Genomic DNA, 19,537 nt, shown 5'->3' with positions numbered 1-19,537 from the left:
GTAGAGAGCTTCAGGAATAGCATTAGAGAACGACTGACAAAAATGGGGGAAAGAAATACAGTAGAAGATGAATGGGTTAGCTTTGAGAGCTGAAATAGTGAAGGTAGCAGACGATCAAGTAGGTAAAAAGACGAGGGCTGGTAGAAAAGACGAGGGCTGGTAGAAATCCTTGGGTAACAGAAGAGATATTGAATTTAATTGATGAAAGGAGAAAATATAAAAATGCAGTAAATGAAGCAGGCAAAAAGGAATACAAACGTCTCAAAAATGAGATCGACAGGAAGTGCATAAAGGCTAAGCAGAGATGGCTAGAGGACAAAAGTAAGAATGTAGAGGCGCGTATCACTAGGGTTAAGACAGATACTGCCTACAGAAAAATTGAAGAGACCTTTGGAGAAAAGAGAACCACTCCTATGCATATCAAGAGCTCAGATGGAAACCCGGTTCGAAGCAAAGAAGGGAAAGCAGAAAGGTGGAAGGAGTATATAGAGGGTCTATAGAAGGGTGATGTTTTGAGGACAATATTATAGAAATGGAAGAGAATGTAGATGAAGATGAAATAGGAGATATGATACTGCGTGAAGAGTTTGACAGAGCACTGAAAGATCTAAGTCGAAACAAGTCCCCGGGAGTAGACAACATTCCATTAGAACTACTGACAGCCTTGTGAGAGCCAGGCCTAACAAAACTCTACCATGCAGTGAGTGAGATGTATGAGACAGGCGAAATACCCTCAGACCTCAAGAAGAATATTATAATTCCAATCCCAAAGAAAGCAGGTGTTGACAGATGTGAAAATTACCGAACTATCTGTTTAATAAACCACGGCTGCAAAATACTAACACGAATTCTTTACAGACGAATGGAAAATCTGGTAGAAGCGGACCTCGGGGAAGATCAGTTTGGATTCCGTAGAAATATTGGAACACGTGAGGCAATACTGACCCTACGACTTATCTTAGAAAATAGATTAAGGAAAGGCAAACCTACATTTATATCATTTGTAGACTTAGAGGAAGCTTTTGACAATGTTGACTGGAATACTCCCATTCAAATTCTGACAGTGGCAGGGGTAAAATACAGGGAGCGAAAGGCTATTTACAATTTGTACAGAAACCAGATGGCAGTTATAAGAGTCGAGGGGCATGAAAGGAAAGCAGTGGTTGGGAAGGGAGTAAGTTAGGGTTGTAGCCTATCCCCGATGTTATTCAATCTGTATATTGAGCAAGCAGTAAAGGAAACAAAAGAAAAATTCGGAGTAGGAATTAAAATCCATGGAGAAGAAACAAAAACTTTGAGGTTCGCCGATGACATTGTAATACTGTCAGAGACAGCAAAGGACCTGGAATAGCAGCTGAACAGAATGGACAGTGTCTTGAAAGGAGGATATAAGATGAACATCAACAAAAGCAAAACAAGGGTAATGGAATGTAGGCGAATTAAATCGGGTAATGCTAAGGGCATTAGATTAGGAAATGAGACGCTTAAAGTAGTTAATGAGTTTTGCTATTTTGGGAGCAAAATAACTGATGATGGTCGCCGTAGAGAGGATATAAAATGAAGACTGGCTATGGCAAGAAAAGTGTTTCTGAAGAAGAGAAATTTGTTAACATCAAGTATAGATTTAAGTGTTAGGAAGTCGTTTCTGAAAGTAGTTGTATGGAGTGTAGGCATGTATGGAAGTGAAATGTGGACGATAAATAGTTTAGTCAAGAAGAGAATAGAAGCTTTTGAAATGTGGTGCTACAGAAGAATGCTGAAGATTACATGGGTAGATCACATAACTAATGAGGAGGTGTTGAATAGAATTGGAGAGAAGGGAAACTTGTGGCACAACTTGACTGGAAGAAGGGATCGCTTGGTAGGGCATATTCTGAGGCATCAAGGGATCACCAATTTAGTATTGGAGGGCAGCGTGGAGGGTAAAAATTGTAGAGAGAGACCAAGAGATGAATACACTAAGCAGATTCAGAAGGACGTAGGCTGCAGTAGGTACTGGGAGATGAAGAAGCTTGCACACGACAGAGTATCATGGAGAGCTGCTTCAAACCAGTCTCTGGACTGAAGACCGCAATAACAACATAGAGTAAGTTAGTTTAAGTTAGTGTAAGTAGTGTGTAAGCCTAGGGACCAATGACCTCGGCAGTTTGGCCTAGTAGGAACTTACCACAAATTTCCAAAAAGTTTAAAAGTAAGATCACATCTTTAAAAAGAAACCTTTCAGAATGACAACACAATTGAAGATAACCGTTAGTGTAAGGTAATTGACGGTGACTATTAATTAAAATCTCGATAGCCGATCACAAACTCGGAGTGGAATATCAGTGGCTCCGTCTCGTGCCTTCTCTGTAAGACGTTTGGTTTCGGAAGAAGGCCCAGCCCAGTCTCCTCGCGGCTGGTGGCCGGCGCACACGACCGCACGCCAAAGTGCCGCGGCCCGCAACGCTGCTCTCTGAATACATCAAAACCTGAATGCTTATGTTGATGAGCACCGGCCACCAGCGGCACAAGGTAATAAAATTGAACAAAGTATGATCAATATTGACGGCACTGCACTTTCAAAGGTTCACTGATAGGGAGTGTGGCTAAACTGAGTGTTTCGCCTTGAAGATGAATTAATAGCAAACACATTCTGTACCGAACCACGAAACACCCGCGGCTCACACTGACACAAAGAGTCGATAAGCACAGGTGAGACGCAAGTCAAACACATTAAAGTTATAGCATCTTCGAGACGCAAATGAAGAAAAAGTTAAGCCTGAAACACACGTACGTCGTGTATGATTGTCGAAATCATAATGCAAGTTTACATTTCCTGCACGCAACCAAGCAACCGTGCATATGCTAACCAACTTACAGGTTGCCCTCTTGCATTTGACGACGAATGCCACCCGAGCGATGCCCTCAACACTTTGCAAGTGTCACTCGTGGTCGCAACAATCTTCTGCGTTATTGTGAGTGCATTATGTTGGTGCCAAGTGAACTGGAACGTGGGCAAATTGTTGGTGTTTGAATGGTGCGTGCTTACGTAACCAACTGAGGCACCGTAACGAAGATCAATTATACCGCATATACAGATGATGGAAAAACATTATCCGCTAAATCAAAACACGACGAAAATGTATGTTGATTGAAGAGAATTGTGACGAAAAATAAGGGGACGAAGGCTGCGAGGATTACAGCAGAACTGAATGTCGCACCAAAACAACACGAAAGGAGATCCATAAGCAGGAAAATGCAGGGCGAGCTGGGATTCCAAAACCACTCGGCAGTGATGAAAATGGCCGTAACAGCTAAACATGTAGTTTAAGCAACATAACCTGGACTGTGGAGCAATGCAACACAGTCATTTGGTCATATTAGTATTGTTTCACACTGTTTCCAACTTCCTACCGAGTTTACGTTCCAAGGATGAAGTATGGCGGGGCTTCGTTGGTGATTAAGACAGCCATTTCATGGTATTCCAACGGCTATATGGCTACTATGCAACTTCACATTATTGACAAGGACTATGGAGCCATTTTGACTGATGAGCTCCATCCAGAGGTACAACACTTGTTCCCCAATGGTGATGTTTTCCAAGCCGATAAGCCCCTCTTCACACAGCTCGAATCGTCCAGGAATGGTTTTGGTTTTATGACGACGAGGATAAATTGTCGCTTCGCCTGTGGCCACCCTACACTCAATTAGGCATATTAATGTGTTTGTGGTGTTTTAATACTTTTCACAATCTCCCGCACGTATTAGAACCTCTCCGTATAGCAGCATAGCAACCACGGTGTTTGACATCGAGCATATATTACTTCCACACGACACAAACACAAGGGAAGCTATTCAAACCCCTGCCCCAGCATTAACAGCAAGCGGACACAGATCTCATTAGTTTGTTCACCTAGAGCCCAAAGAAGACATTGAAGGGTGTCTCACATACTAGCTACAAATTGACTAACGACGGGAATACAGCAACTGCGATAAGCCGATTTCCCAGAAACTTCACTCAATGGAAAAGGAGTCAAACTTTTCGAGGTGCTATAGATGCCTTTAGCTTCGATAATCTCAGCCGAAATGGAGGCACAGTGGACAGCATACCGGTTTCTCACTTTTTCATCCCGTGTTCATAATCCGATTAATGTCTTTATTTATTTTATTTTCTTTTATTTTTATGTTGCATAGCATCGCGGCTTCTTACTTTTGCGCCCTGTGTTCGAATCCCGATTATTGTTTTTATTTTTTTCATTTTTCCACACATGTCAATAGAAGTTTATTACAAGAGTGCTTCTTATCAAGTCAGAGGATGTAGAGGTGTTACAGTCATTGCTAAATTACAGCTGGATTTCACATCACGTGTCATACATTTATTATATAGCGTACTAGCGCATACTAGCAGAGAAACCCGGCGTGCCGGCCTTGTGACCGAGCGGTTCTAGGCGCTTCAGTCCGGAACCGCGCTGCGGCTACGGTCGCAGGTTCGAATCCTGCCTCGGGCATGGATGTGTGTGATGTCCTTAGGTCAGTTAGGTTTAAGTAGTTCTAAGTCTAGGGGACTGATGACCTCAGATGTTAAGTCCCATAGTGCTTACAGCCATTTGAACCATTTTTTGAAACCCGGCGTTGCCGTGGTATTTATTTATAACTATGAGTCCGCGTCTGTAGCTTGCAGCGTCTGGTCTTGGGCTTACTGTTTATCTCCTGAACTACAGAGGGATCCAGAAAACTGTAGACTCTCTTTGATAGTCAGTACTAATGGAACAAAATGACATATCGTCACAATTCTTGCATGGGGGAAAGGTTATTTTATGTGTTCAAAATGACTCTCATTAGCAGCCAACCAACGTCGATTGGGCTGAATTGTTGACCAAACTACGGCTGTCAGTTTTGCCGGTGTGATAGTCGCACAGGACGCCTCGATGGTTTCTCGTAACTCGTTCACTGTAGCTGCCTTCTGTGGATAAACTTCATTTTTCAAGAAGTCAAGAGGTGTAAGGTCTGGAACCGTGGTGGGTACTCAAACCGGAGACCGTGGTGGGTACTCAACTGCTGCTCTTTGACCTATCCATCGTCCAGGTAGATTTTCATCCAAGTAGGCTCTGACATCTCTGTGATAGAGAAGCGGAGTGCCATCTTGTAGGTGAAACCTTTCATTTCCAAACACCTCTCGGATGGCAGGTAAAATCGATGTTTGCATTGTATAAAGATACACCTCACCAGTCACGGTACCTTTAAAAGAAGAATGGGCTATCAAACTGCGCGACGAGAGACCACATCACGCATTAATACCCGGTAGATTAACATGTTTGTCCACGTGAACTTGCGGATTTTCAGGAGCCCAGTACACATAGTTGTGGCGGTTTATAGTACTCAGCTTGAATTGCGCCTTCTCAGACCAGATAACGAACCGTGCAACCGTTCATCCTCGCGAAGAATATCTTCAAACCACTCGCAGTACTCCATCCTCCGATCCGGGTCGTTTTCGTTCATAGCGTGCAGCGACCTTAGAAGTTGCCAGCGAGAAAAAATTCATAAAGGTTTGAAATTATGTGTTAAGATTGTTGCATGTCTCTAAATGCCTTCAGAATTGATCTTACGCTTCATCGGCTTAGCCCGCTTTCCAGTGCACCCAGGTTCATAGATTTTTTAGGTGAACTAGTAAAATGTTGCAACACAACAGCGCTGGAAGCTGGACTTGTTGATGTTTTTAATCGGCCAGATCTTTCCTTATGCTAATCCGGAGCACTAACGACGGCTTAAAATTTATTCCGAATACAATAAATTGTTGTTCTGGCTGAGTTCCGTAAACATTACACCGTTGCCGTTGTACCTCCATCATGTTTTCGTACTTTCAGTACCTTTTCAATACGACCTTGCGTTGCTCAAACGACAGTCTTATTTCATTCAATGCCGCACTCTCATCTGCCGGAAAACGCGAGCAGATCTGTTGAGAAAACAATGGACTGCGCAACGACATGTCTTTTTTTCCAAAGATATTAACTATCAAAGAGCGTCTACATTTTTCTGGGCCCCTCTGTATATGTCCTGAAAAGATATAATTTTATAGGTACAAAATGTTCAAATGTGTGTGAAATCTTATGGGACTTAACTACTATGGTCATCAGTCCCTAAGCTTACACACTACTTAACCTAAATTATCCTAAGGACAAACACACATACCTATGCCCGAGGGAGCACTCGAACCTCCGCCGGGACCAGCCGCACAGTCCATGACTGCAGCGCCTGAGACCGCTCGGTTAATCCCGCGCGGCTTGTAGGTGCATTCGAAGGCATATGTGGATACTGTCTTGAAAATGTGTTGCGAATGGAGTTAGTAGCTACGATGTAACAAATTTAAGCGTTATGAACGGTGCTGCAGTTTTTCACGCATCTGAAAGACGTCATATGTCCTGAACTATGTGTCAAACAATCATAAAATATGGTAGGAACATTCAGAGCGACGTATGTGGCTACTATCTGAGAAATGTGTTCCGAATAGATTTAGTAGCAAAGAAGTAATAAATTTGAACGTCATGCGTGATGCAGCAGTTAGTCACGCATCTCATTGTTTATGACGTCATATCTCCTGAACTATATGTCGTGCAATGATACAACTGTGCAGTTACATTCTATGCTATATGTGCGTACTGTATGCAAAATGTGTCGCGAATACAGTAAAGAAGTAATAAATTATAACATCATGCCTCATGCGTTACTTTTACTGCATGAACAGCGGAAAAGTAGTAAGCGATACACTTTTTTCCTATCATCATCTTCTAGAAGTTGTCAGCGAGAAAAAATTCATAAATGTTTGAAATTATGTGTTAAGATTGTTGCATGTCTCTAAATGCTCACATTCTCAAATAGTGGATGAATTAAATTCTGGCATTTACGCATCATGGGTTATGCCTCTTTTTCACCCCTTTGATAGGTGGTACCTCTTACCCACAGCTATTGTTGTTGCCTGACAGTGAGGTACATGGGTACCAAGTCTGAAATCTGTCAAATGATTTAGGAGGAGATGTGGAATACACATATACACATCCACTTATGTAATGTGCATGGTTGTGTATGGGTGTATATAGCATTTTCAGGGGTCAAAATCTTTTTAAATTCTCAAATCAATTCTTATATTAATTCATACATTTTATTCGTACGTTTATTCTACAGGAAGATTTGGTGTCCGCCCCGGACAGCTGAGTGGTCAGTGCGACAGACTGTCATGCCAAAGGGCCCGGGTTCGATTCCCGTCTGGGTGGGAGTTTTTCTCTGCTCAGGGACTAGGTGTTGTGTTAGCTTTATCATATCATCTCATCCCCATCGACGCCCAAGTCGCCGAAGTGGCGTCAACTCAGAAGACTTGCACGAGGCGACCGGTCTACTGGACGGGAGGCCCTAGCCACACGACATTTCATTTCAGGAAGATTTGGTGCATCGTAGATACATTCGAAACAGAAATTCCGAACACCTTGAGCATCACGGAAAGGCAGCGTTTCCACAGTGTAATTTCTTCATACGAATCACAGTCGACAGAGAAACGTCGTTAACGCTGCTGAAAATTTCACACGTTGACAATAGTTCCTCTACAAACTACGCGTAAAGGACAATTATGCAAGAGCTGGCGCTTTCTGTTGATTATAAATCAAGATACACAACAGGAATTTCACTGAAAACAATTTCAAAAATTTTGCCATGCACTCTTTTTTAATCCATTGACCAAACATACTATTAGCAAACGAATAAGGACAACGTTATTTCAGTATACATAGGAAAACATTCGTGTGGTCATCTTCTACGGAGATGGTTAGATAACTGAAAAATAAAATTTATATTTGGGTTTCAAACACGGGGCGCAAAACTGCAAAGTTGCGGACTAGCCACTGTGCCACAGCTTCGATTGAACTATTAACTCGCTAAAAGAGACATAAAGTACCTATAAAATGTTGACCGTCATTTTCTCAGAATCGGTGGAGTGTCTGCGGATAATCCGAGACACGTGTTCGCTTATTGCCGACCGGTGTGGCCGAGCGGTTCTAGGCGCCTCAGTCTGGAACCGCTCGACCGCTACGGTCGCAGGTTCGAATCCTGCCTTGGGTATGGATGTGTGTGATGTCCTTAAGTTAGTTAGGTTTAAGTAGTTCTAAGTTCTAGGGGACTGATGACCTCAGATGATCAGTCCCATAGTGCTCAGATCCATTTGAACCATTTTGTTCGCTTATTTTGAGTCCTCTTCCATTGAGCGAAGTTGCTGGTAAATCGGGTTATGGCACTTGGCGTGTTCTCCTCGTAAGTTGTTTGTAGTTGATGCTAGTTAGAGTACGGCATCTCTGCTTGAGTTGTAAAACAGCAAATTAAATATCGAAAGATACAGGGTGTTTCAAAAATGACCGGTATATTTGAAACGCCAATAAAAACTAAACGAGCAGCGATAGAAATACACCGTTTGTTGCAATATGCTTGGGACAACAGTACATTTTCAGGCGGACAAACTTTCGAAATTACAGTAGTTACAATTTTCAACAACAGATGGCGCTGCAAGTGATGTGAAAGATATAGAAGACAACGCAGTCTGTGGGTGCGCCATTCTGTACGTCGTCTTTCTGCTGTAAGCGTGTGCTGTTCACAACGTGCAAGTGTGCTGTAGACAACATGGTTTATTCCTTAGAACAGAGGATTTTTCTGGTGTTGGAATTCCACCGCCTAGAACACAGTGTTGTTGCAACAAGACGAAGTTTTCAACGGAGGTTTAATGTAACCAAAGGACCGAAAAGCGATACAATAAAGGATCTGTTTGAAAAATTTCAACGGACTGGGAACGTGACGGATGAACGTGCTGGAAAGGTAGGGCGACCGCGTACGGCAACCACAGAGGGCAACGCACAGCTAGTGCAGCAGGTGATCCAACAGCGGCCTCGGGTTTCCGTTCGCCGTGTTGCAGCTGCGGTCCAAATGACGCCAACGTCCACGTATCGTCTCATGAGCCAGAGTTTACACCTCTATCCATACAAAATTCAAACGCGGCAACCCCTCAGCGCCGCTACCATTGCTGCACGAGAGACATTCGCTAACCATATAGTGCACAGGATTGATGACGGCGATATGCATGTGGGCAGCATTTGGTTTACTGACGAAGCTTATTTTTACCTGGACGGCTTCGTCAATAAACAGAACTGGCGCATATGGGGAACCGAAAAGCCCCATGTTGCAGTCCCATCGTCCCTGCATCCTCAAAAAGTACTGGTCTGGGCCGCCATTTCTTCCAAAGGAATCATTGGCCCATTTTTCAGACCCGAAACGATTACTGCATCACGCTATCTGGACATTCTTCGTGAATTTGTGGCGGTACAAACAGCCTTAGACGACACTGCGAACACCTCGTGGTTTATGCAAGATGGTGCTCGGCCACATCGCACGGCCGAAGTCTTTAATTTCCTGAATGAATATTTCGATGATCGTGTGATTGCTTTGGGCTATCCGAAACATACAGGAGGCGGCGTGGATTGACCTCCCTTTTCGCCAGACATGAACCCCTGTGACTTCTTCCTGTGGGGACACTTGAAAGACCAGGTGAACCGCCAGAATCCAGAAACAATTGAACAGCTGAAGCAGTACATCTCATCTGCATGTGAAGCCATTCCGCCAGACACGTTGTCAAAGGTTTCGGGTAATTTCATTCAGAGACTACGCCATATTATTGCTACGCATGGTGGATATGTGGAAAATATCGTACTATAGAGTTTCCCAGACCGCAGCGCCATCTGTTGTTGAAAATTGTAACTACTGTAATTTCGAAAGTTTGTCTGCCTGAAAATGTACTGTTGTCCCAAGCATATTGCAACAAACGGTGTATTTCTATCGCTGCTCGTTTAGTTTTTATTGCCGTTTCAAATATACCGGTCATTTTTGAAACACCCTGTACAATGTAGTAGCCAGGTTTCGTAGTGTTGTGAAACTGTGACGCACCTGGGGCAGAGTGGTGACCCTCCACGGCACGCCGCCCCCGGGAGTGAAGAGGTGCGGCTGGGGCGCCCAGTGGCCGGGCTGCCCGCGCTGGGAGGGCACGCAGCTCGCCGGCCGCTCCCCCACCAGGCTGAGCGCCGACCCGCCGGGGCAGCAGCTGGTCCAGCAGCGCAGCGGCGCCGAGCCGCACAGGCAGGACAGCGCCACGCGCCGCCCGCCGGCGATCTGCCGGCATACACAGCTGTCTGCAGCCTTCCACCGCCTACTTACAAATCTACAAGTTGTGTGGAGGTACGACTCACTACTGTGGTGACCAGCAAAGCTACAGGCACGAACGGTCCCACGCTGACTCACACCCACCTGTTGCACGAGCCCCTGAGCTCAGTGACACTGTAACCTGTAAACTCACCCCCGCCTAATTTTTCACTCTATTCCTCCAACGCTGGGCTCCTTCAAAAGAGGCATTCTGATACACTCGCTAAGCCCGCAAGCCAGAACATGTGATAAGGATTGTGCAAAGGGCCAAATAAGCTGTCGGCCAGATTCACTCAAAATTGTAATTTATTATAATTTAATAACACCTTTAAACCAAAACGGCACATAGCCGAACCTCTAGAACTACAAGTTTCAAAAAGGCAATTATTTCACGGCTGAGGGCCTCCAAACAACAAATCTTAAAAGCCAACAAAATAAAAATGCAGTTAAAATAGCAAATAAAATAATTAAAATATGTATGGTATCACAGCTAGGTTGGAAAGCCTTAAGGCAGAAGTAGATAGAACAAACATATGGAAGCCGGCCGTGGTGACCAAGCGGTTAAAGGCGCTACAGTCTGGAACCGCGCGGCCGCTACGGTCGCAGGTTCGAATCCTGCCTCGGGCATGGATGTGTGTGATGTCCTTAGGTTAGTTAGGTTTAAGTAGTTCTAAATTCTAGGGGACTGATGACCTTAGAAGTTAAGTCCCATAGTGCTCAGAGCCATTTGAACCATTTGAACCAAACATATGCAAGATGCAATACAAGCGGCTGAGGGCCACACTTAAATTTTAAAATTTTAAAATATATTAACATAATCTTTTAAGGCAGAAGGCCGCAGTGTTTTTGCTTAATTTCAAGAATAAGGTTTTCGCGGCTTAAGGCCCACAATTGATTTTCCAAAATTCAGAAAAAATGGTTCAAATGGCTCTGAGCACTATGCGACTTAACTTCTGAGGTCATCAGTCGCCTAGAACCTAGAACTAATTAAACTTAACTAACCCAAGGACATCACACACATCCATGCCCGAGGCAGGATTCGAACCTGCGACCGCAGCGGTCGCTCAGTTCCAGACTGTAGCGCCTAGAACCGCACAGTTACTCCGGCCAGCAAAATTCAGAAATACATAAAGTTCAGTAAAAACAAGAATATTTAAATCATTGTCTATGATAGATTATAAACAGACAATTAAACACCGGTGAGAGGACAATAAAGAAAACGGCACTCAGAAGCCTCCAGGGAGGTCGGTCTGCCCTCGTTCACTTATGGGTGACAGGTGGTGAGCCCAACTACACTTGATCCGTCGGAACCCTACCGAGGGACAGCCACGGACCGACCGACAAAACGACTTTCTTGCCACCAATCGGTACATGAGAACTCAAACACAAAATGTTACGGACGTAATTATCCACAATCAAATATGTACAAACACTCGGTGTTGCTCACAGGAAAACCTACCCAACAGCGAATCACCGAAACGAACCACAACATGAATGGACGAGGCTTGGGTACTTAAAACACCACTCAACTTTGACGTCCTGGGTCGGTGAACCACGAAGCTCGTAGCGATCGAACAGCTGCCACACACGCTCCGACACAGCGCAGGGACCGGCAGCGGACACACCGACTGCGGCGCGCGGAGGTGGCTCTGAGCACTATGGGACTTAACATCTATGGTCATCAGTCCCCTAGATCTTAGAACTACTTAAACCTAACTAACCTAAGGACAGCACACAACACCCAGCCATCACGAGGCAGAGAAAATCCCTGACCCCGCCGGGAATCGAACCCGGGAACCCGGGCGTGGGAAGCGAGAACGCTACCGCACGACCACGAGATGCGGGCGCGGAGGTAACTTCCCCGGTCCGCAGCAACCGACCGACTGCCTGCTGATCCGTCCGCGACTGCTGCTCCGTCGCGACTGCACTGCTGGTGCGTCTCCCACTCACTTCCAGACACGACGGCGGAAATACTGGCTCGGACCCAACCATGCAGACGAAACATGCCCACTGGCTAAACGACATCTCTGCACCAGAAAGGGCCGACCCAAGTTCCACAAGATGGTAATTCAAGGGGACCAGAAGCGCTCAGAGTACCAGTTACACGTCGCCCAATGAGACGGAGCACTGCCCTCACAACGCCGACAACACCTAAAATAGTCCTCAATGGAAATAACGGCAACTACACACACAACCTGACAAACACTTGCACGAAGACCTGAGCGATACCCAACAGTCACTAAACACGCACGAAGACAAATCGGGAATCCACGCACACACACACACAGCCGACTCATGAACGATCGGCGAGCCAAAACGCGTCGTCCGGTAGGACGACCGACCGACCAGCCACCAAGACCATGGACCGGCTCAAGTGATCCGTGGCGGCAACGTTCGGGCGAGCCATGTCGACGCAGACCTCACTGCTCTAACCCGACTACACTGGTGCCGCATTGCAACTCCCCGACTGGCAGGTCCGGACTGCGCTCCAGACAGTTCCAACCGACTGGTCGCCCGAACTCGCGACCCGAACTCGCTCACGACAGACAACGACCGGGAAGTATAGCAGTCGAGCAAAGATACTACGAGAGCGCCGGTCACGGTCTCACAAAGCAGCATCTCAGTGACTGTAGTAATTTAAATTAAGGTACTGAGGTGGAAGTACGTTAAAAACTGGGTATAAAATACATGACGGCGGGAACACGAGCCACGCACGGCTCATATTCCTACACTCTGAATTAAATGAAAAGCCAGGGAAAAGGTTGGCTGCCCAGTAAATAAGTACGAGGATCGTTCAGTAAGTAATACAACACATTTTTCTCGGCCAGTTTCGGTTTAAAAAACGTGGAATTTGTTGTGAGACATCGTGGAATATTCCCTCCCTTCAGCCCAATAGTTTCATAAGGTCCGATTGGTGGCGGCCTATACGCAGCGTTCATAATGACGCGTTTAACGGAAATGTGTTCCAAGCAAAGAGCTGTCATTTCCTATTGTCGAAAAATTAGAGCACAGATGTAAGTCTACAGTAGTGGTGATAAGTTGAGAAAACCGTCCCGAAACACATGTGTTACAAAATGCCACTGTTTCCTGTGCATGTAGCCCGACATCAATGTGGGAAATGATCACTATGCACACGTACAGAGGCCGCACAACGGGTTGGCATACTCTGGATCAGGTGGTCGAGCAGCTGCTGGGATATAGCCTCCCATTCTTGCACCAGTGCCTGTCGGAGTTCCTGAAGTGTCCTAGGGGTTTGAAGATGTGCAGCGATACGTCGACCGAGAGGATCTCAGACGTGCTCGATGGGGTTTAGGTCTGGAGAACAGGCAGGCCACTCCATTCGCCTGATATCTTCTGTTTCAAGGTACTCCTCCACGATGGCAGCTCGGTGTGGCCGTGCGATATCATCCATCAGGACGACGGTGGGACGCACTGCGAACGTACTGGTGAAAATGACGTCCCGATACACCTCACCTGTTACAGTTCCTCTGTCGAAGATATACAGGGGTGTACGTGCACCAATCCATAATACCACCCCACGCCATCAAACCACGACCTCCATACAGGTCTCTTTCAAGCACATTAAGTGGTTGGTAACTGGTTCCTGGTTCGAGCCAGATGAAAACCCGGCGAGAATCACTGTTCAGACTATACCTGGACTAGTCCGTGAACATAACCTGGGACCACTGTTCCAATGACCATGTACTGTGTTCTTGACACCTGGCTTTACGGGCTGTCCTGCGAGCAGGAGTTAGTGGAATGCACCTTGCAGGTCTCCGGGAGAATAAACCATGTCTGTTCAGTCGTCTGTAGACTGAGTGTCAGGGGACAATTGTTCCAGTGGCTGGGGTAAGGTCCCCAGCAGGGCTACCTGCAGCACTCCGTGACCGTCTGCGGGCACTGATGGTGAGATATCTGTCTTCTTGTGGTGTTGTACACTGTGGAAGTCCCGTACTGTAGCGCCTGGTCACGTTTCCTGTCTGCTGGAATCGTTGCCATAATATCGAGATCACACTTTGTGGCACACGGAGGGCCCGTGCTACGACCTGCTGTATTTGACCAGCCTCCAGTCGCCCTAGTATTCTACCCCTTATAACGACATCAGTATGTGTTCTTTGAGCCATTTTCAACACACAGTCACCACTAGCACGTCTGAAAACGTCTGCACACTTACTCGCTGCACTGTACTCTGACATGCACCTACACTCCTCTGCGTATGTGGACTGCTGCCAGCGCCACCGTGCGACGACCGTAGGTCAAATACACCGCATGGTCATAGCCTTGGGTGATTTAAACGCGCAAACAGCCCACCAGAGCGTTGTTTCACCATGTATCAGCATTATCCTTAATTTATGAGCATGAGTGTAGATGTAGGTATAGGTAGCTCTCCCGCGTACCGGCCCGCCACACACAGCTATAACTGCTACAATGTTGAAATGTGCGGACACTCTCGTTTGAGGTGAGCGACGAATCACAGTCAAACACCTCTCTGCACTCTGAAGGACTTATTGTGTTTGATCTCCTTCCTCATGGTGCAACGATCGATTCTGTAGTGTATTATGCTACCCTCAGGAAATTTAAGAAACGACCTCAGAGTATTCGTCGCCACTAAAATACAAACTAACTTCTCCATCTCCATGACAACGCAAGGTCTCACACAAGTCTGCGCACTAGAGAGCAGCTCACAAAACTTCATTGGACTGTTCTTCCTCATCCACCCTACAGCCCGTATCTCGCACCTTCTGACTTCCATCTGTTTGGCCCAATGAACGATGAAGTCCTCGGAAAGCAGTACGTGGATGACGGAAGGTTACTGATGCAGTAAGACGTCGACCAGTAGAGTGGTGCCATGTGGGCATACAGGAAGGCCCTCCTAGTACGGTAGTGTCGCATTGAACAGAGATTATGTTGACAAATGGGTGTTTCAGCCAGAAGACTGGGGAATAACATCATGTGGTGGAATCCTGATTAAAAAACCGGAAACCTGCTTTCAGAAAAAATGTGTTTCGGTATTTACTGAACGCCTAGCGAGCTAAATCATCTGTCAAAAACGGACTAAATTGCTGAGGCAATGTATAATCGTGCAAGATGTCGGAAATTCTGAGAAAAATAGGAGTAAGCACAGTGAAAGACGGTTATATACAATATTTAAAAGAACCAAGCGACAACAATAAGATTTTAAGACCGAGAACGAAGTGCTCGGATTAAAAAGGGGTGTAAGACAGGGATGCAGTCTTTCGCCTCTACTGTTCATTCTTCTCATCGAAGAAGCAACGAAGGAAGTAAAAGAAAGGTTCAATGTAGGGATGTCAGTGAAGAGATTCGCTTATGACATTGTATTCTCAGTGAAAGTGAAGGATAATTACAGGTTGTATTGAATGCAATGAACAGTCTAACGAGTATAGAATATGGATTGACAATAAACCGAAAAAAGAAAAATGTCATGACAAGTCGCAGAAATGAGCATAGCGAGAAAAATAACTTCAAATTTAGTCATGAGGTAGACGAAGTTACTGTGTTGCCTTGGAAGCAAGATAACCTATGATGGACGAAGCAAGGAGCATATAAAAAACAGATTAGCACAGGAAAACAGTGTTTTGCAGGCCAAGAGAAGTCGGCTGGTAACAAACATAGCCCCGAATTTCAGACAGAAACTTGAGAGAATGTACGTTTGGAACACATCATTGTATGGTAGTGAATCAGGGATGGGAAACCGGGCTAGGAGAGAATCGAAGCGTGCCGTGTTATAGAAGAAAGTTGAAAATTAAGTGGAATACTAACGTAAGGAATGAGAAGCTGCTCGGCAGAATCTGTGAAGAAAGGAACATGTGAAAAATACTGACAAGAAGAAGGGACAGTGTGCTAAGACGTAAGTTAAGGCATCAGGAAATGAGCTCCATGGTACTAGGGGGAGCTTTTGAGGGTAAAAACTGTGGGGGAAGACAGAGTTCGGAACACAGCTGACAGATAATTGGAGGCATAGGCCGCAAATGCTGCTTTGACATGAAGTTAGAGCAGGAGAGGAATTCGTAGCGGACAACATCAAACCAGTCAGAAGACTGAGGGCTCAAAAGGAAGTGAGACTCTTGTATTCCAGTTAAATTGGTATACATAAGTGCAGTGCTGAAGAAATCATCTCGAGCTTCCATCCGAATGTCTGTGTTCAAATTCCACGGCGTTTCGGTGAGTTTCACTCTCATCGCCTTCCTGCAATATCGAGGTTACGCAGCCGTCCCACATACGCTGTGTTTCAGAGTTTTTGATCCAACATGACGTCACATTGAACAATTTTTATTACGGACAAAATATTCGCTGATGCTACCTAGTGATGCTAGGCGTCCTTTGTTACTCACTAACATTGTGACGACGAGAACTGACATCAACAGGATCTACAAACCAGGTGTGCCGCATACGACCTGCCCCCGAAAATTGATAGAATGATTTTCAACAAGAAAACCTTAAGGAAGACTCTCTCTAAGCGGAGAGAGATATTTTAGAAGCGAATCAAGTAACTTTCGTATTGCTCGGCCTTGCGCCCTTTCATACGGAGCAGATGATTTGCAACACATTAGGCATACGTCCCCCCCCCCCCCCCCCCCCGTCACCCATGGACCTTGCCGTTGGTGGGGAGGCTTGCGTCCCTCAGCGATACAGATGGCTGTACCGTAGGTGCAACCACAACGGAGGGGTATCTATTGAGAGGCCAGACAAACGTGTGGTTCCTGAAGAGGGCAGCAGCCTTTCCAGTAGCTGCAGGCGCAACAGTCTGGATGATTGACTGATCTGGCCTTGTAACACTAACCATAACGGCCTTGCTGTGCTACAGCCGTAATTTTACCCGAGGGCATGCAGCTTTACTGTATGGTTAAATGATGATGGCGTCCTCTTGGGTAAAATATTCCGGAGGTAAAATAGTCCCCCATTCGGATCTCCGGGCGGCGACTACTCAGCAAGACGTTGCTATCAGGAGAAAGAAAACAGGCGTTCTACGTATCGGAGCGTGGAATGTCAAATCCCTTAATCAGGCAGGTAGGTTAGAAAACTTCAAAACGGAAATGGATAGATTAAAGTTAAATATAGTGGGAGGAGGAACAAGACTTCTGGTCAGTTAAATACAGGGTTATAAATACAAAATCAAAAGGGGTAACGCAGGAGTAGGTTTAATAATGAATAGGAAAATGCGAATGCGGGTTAGCTACTACAAACTACATAGTGAACGCATTATTGTGGCCAAGAGAGATTCGAGGCCCACGCCTACCACAGTAGTACAAGTTTATATGCCAACTAGCTCCGCAGATGACGAAGAGATTGATGAAATGTATGATGAGATAAAATAAATTATTCAGATAGTGAACGGAGACGAAAATTTAATAGTCATGGGTGACTGGAACTCGATAGTACGAAAAGGAAGAGCAGGAAACGTAGTAGGTGAACACGGAATGGGAGTAAGGAATGAAAGAGGAAGCCGCCTGGTAGAATTTTTCAGAGAGCATAATTTAATCATAGCTAACACTTGGTTCAAGAATAATGAAAGAAAGTTGTATACATGGAAGAAGTCTGAGATACTGAAAGGTTTCAGATAGATTATATAATGGTAAGACAAAGATTCAGAAACCAGGTTTTAAATTGTAAGACATTTCCAGGGGCAGGTGTGGACTCTGACCACAATCTATTGGCTATGAACTGTAGATTAAAACTGCAGAAACTGCAAAAAGGTGGGAATTTGAGGAGATGGGACCTGGACAAACTGAAAGAACCAGAGGTTATAGGGAGCTTCAGGGAGAGCATTATGGAACAATTGACAAGAATGGGAGAAAGAAATACAGTAAAAGAAGAATGGGTAGCTTTGAGAGATTAAATAGTGAAGGTAGCAGAGGATCTAGTAGGTAAAAAGATGAAGGCTAATAGAAATCCTTGGGTAACAGAAGATATATTGAATTTAATTGATGAAAGGAGAAAATATAAAAATGCAGTAAATGAAGCAGGAAAAAACGAATACAAACGTCTCACAAATGAGATCGACAGCAAGTGCAAAATGGCTAAGCAGGGATGGCTAGAGGATAAATGTAAGGATGTAGAGGCGCATATCACTAGGGGTAAGATAGATATTGCCTACAGGAAAATTAAATAGACCTTTTGAGAAAAGAGAACCACTTGCAAGAGTATCATGAGCTCAGATGGAGACCCAGTTCTAAGCAAAGAAGGAAAAGCAGAAAATTGGAAGGAGTATATAGAGGGTCTATACAAGGACGATGCACTTGAGGACAATATTATAGAAATGGAAGAGAATGTAGATGAAGATGAAATAGGAGATATGATACTGCGTGAAAAGTTTGACAGAGCACTGAAAGACCTAAGTCGAAACAAGGCCCAGGGAGTAGACAACATTCCATCAGAACTACTGACTGCCTTGGGAGAGTCAGGCCTAACAAAACTCTACCATCTAGTGAGCAAGATGTATGAGACAGGCGAAATAGCCACTCCAAGAAGAATATAATAATTCCAATCCCAAAGAAAGCAAGTGTTGAAAGATGTGAAAATTACCGAACTATCTGTTTAATAAGCCACGGCTGCAAAGTACTAACACGAATTCTTTACAGACGAATGGAAAAACTGATAGAAGCCGACCTTGGGGAAGATGAGTTCGGATTCCGTAGAAATGTTGGAACACGTGAGGCAATACTGACCTTAAGACTTATCTTAGAAAACAGATTAAGGAAAGGCAAACCTATGTTTCGAGCATTTGTAGACTTAGAGAAAGCTTTTGACAATGTTGACTGGAATACTCTCATTCAAATTCTGAAGGTTGCAGGGGTAAAATACAGGTAGCGAAAGGCTATTTACAATTTGTACAGAAACCAGATGGCAGTTATGAGTCGAGGGGCATGAAAGGGAAGCATTGGTTGGGAAGGGAGTGAGACAGGGTTGTAGCCTATCCCCGATGTTATTCAATCTGTATACTGAGCAAGCAATAAAGGGAAAAAAAGAAAAATTCGGAGTAGGAATTAAAATCCATGGAGAATAAATAAAAACTTTGAGGTTAGCCGCTGACATTGTAATTCTGTCAGAGATAGCAGAGGACCTGGAAGAGCAGCTGAACAGAATGGACAGTGTCTTGAAAGGAGGATATAAAATGAACATCAACAAAAGCAAAACGAGGATGCTGCGGGAATTAGATTAGGAAATGAGACGCTTAAAGTAGTAAATGAGTTTTGCTATTTGGGGAGCGAAATAACTGATGATGGTCGAAGTGGAGAGTATGTAAAATGTAGACTGGCAGTGGCAAGGAAAGCGTTTCTGAAGAAGAGAAATTTGTTAACATCGAGTATAGATT

The 19,537-nt window shown here is 44.9% G+C and overlaps 1 protein-coding gene across 1 annotated transcript in view; it reads right to left on the bottom strand.

Moving 5' to 3' along the window:
* Positions 1-19,537, bottom strand: part of LOC126101457 (probable G-protein coupled receptor Mth-like 4) — a 317,300-nt gene that overhangs the window by 125,854 nt on the left and 171,909 nt on the right. Inside the window, exon 4 of the mRNA XM_049912110.1 lies at positions 9,952-10,173. Within this exon, the coding sequence (XP_049768067.1) occupies positions 9,952-10,173 (222 nt within the window). The remainder of the gene's footprint in view (positions 1-9,951; positions 10,174-19,537) is intronic.

Source organism: Schistocerca cancellata, chromosome 9 (genome assembly GCF_023864275.1).
Source record: "Schistocerca cancellata isolate TAMUIC-IGC-003103 chromosome 9, iqSchCanc2.1, whole genome shotgun sequence".
Lineage (NCBI taxonomy): Eukaryota > Metazoa > Arthropoda > Insecta > Orthoptera > Acrididae > Schistocerca > Schistocerca cancellata.
Note: the sequence above shows the minus strand (reverse complement) of the source record. Positions and strands in the feature narration are given on the sequence as shown.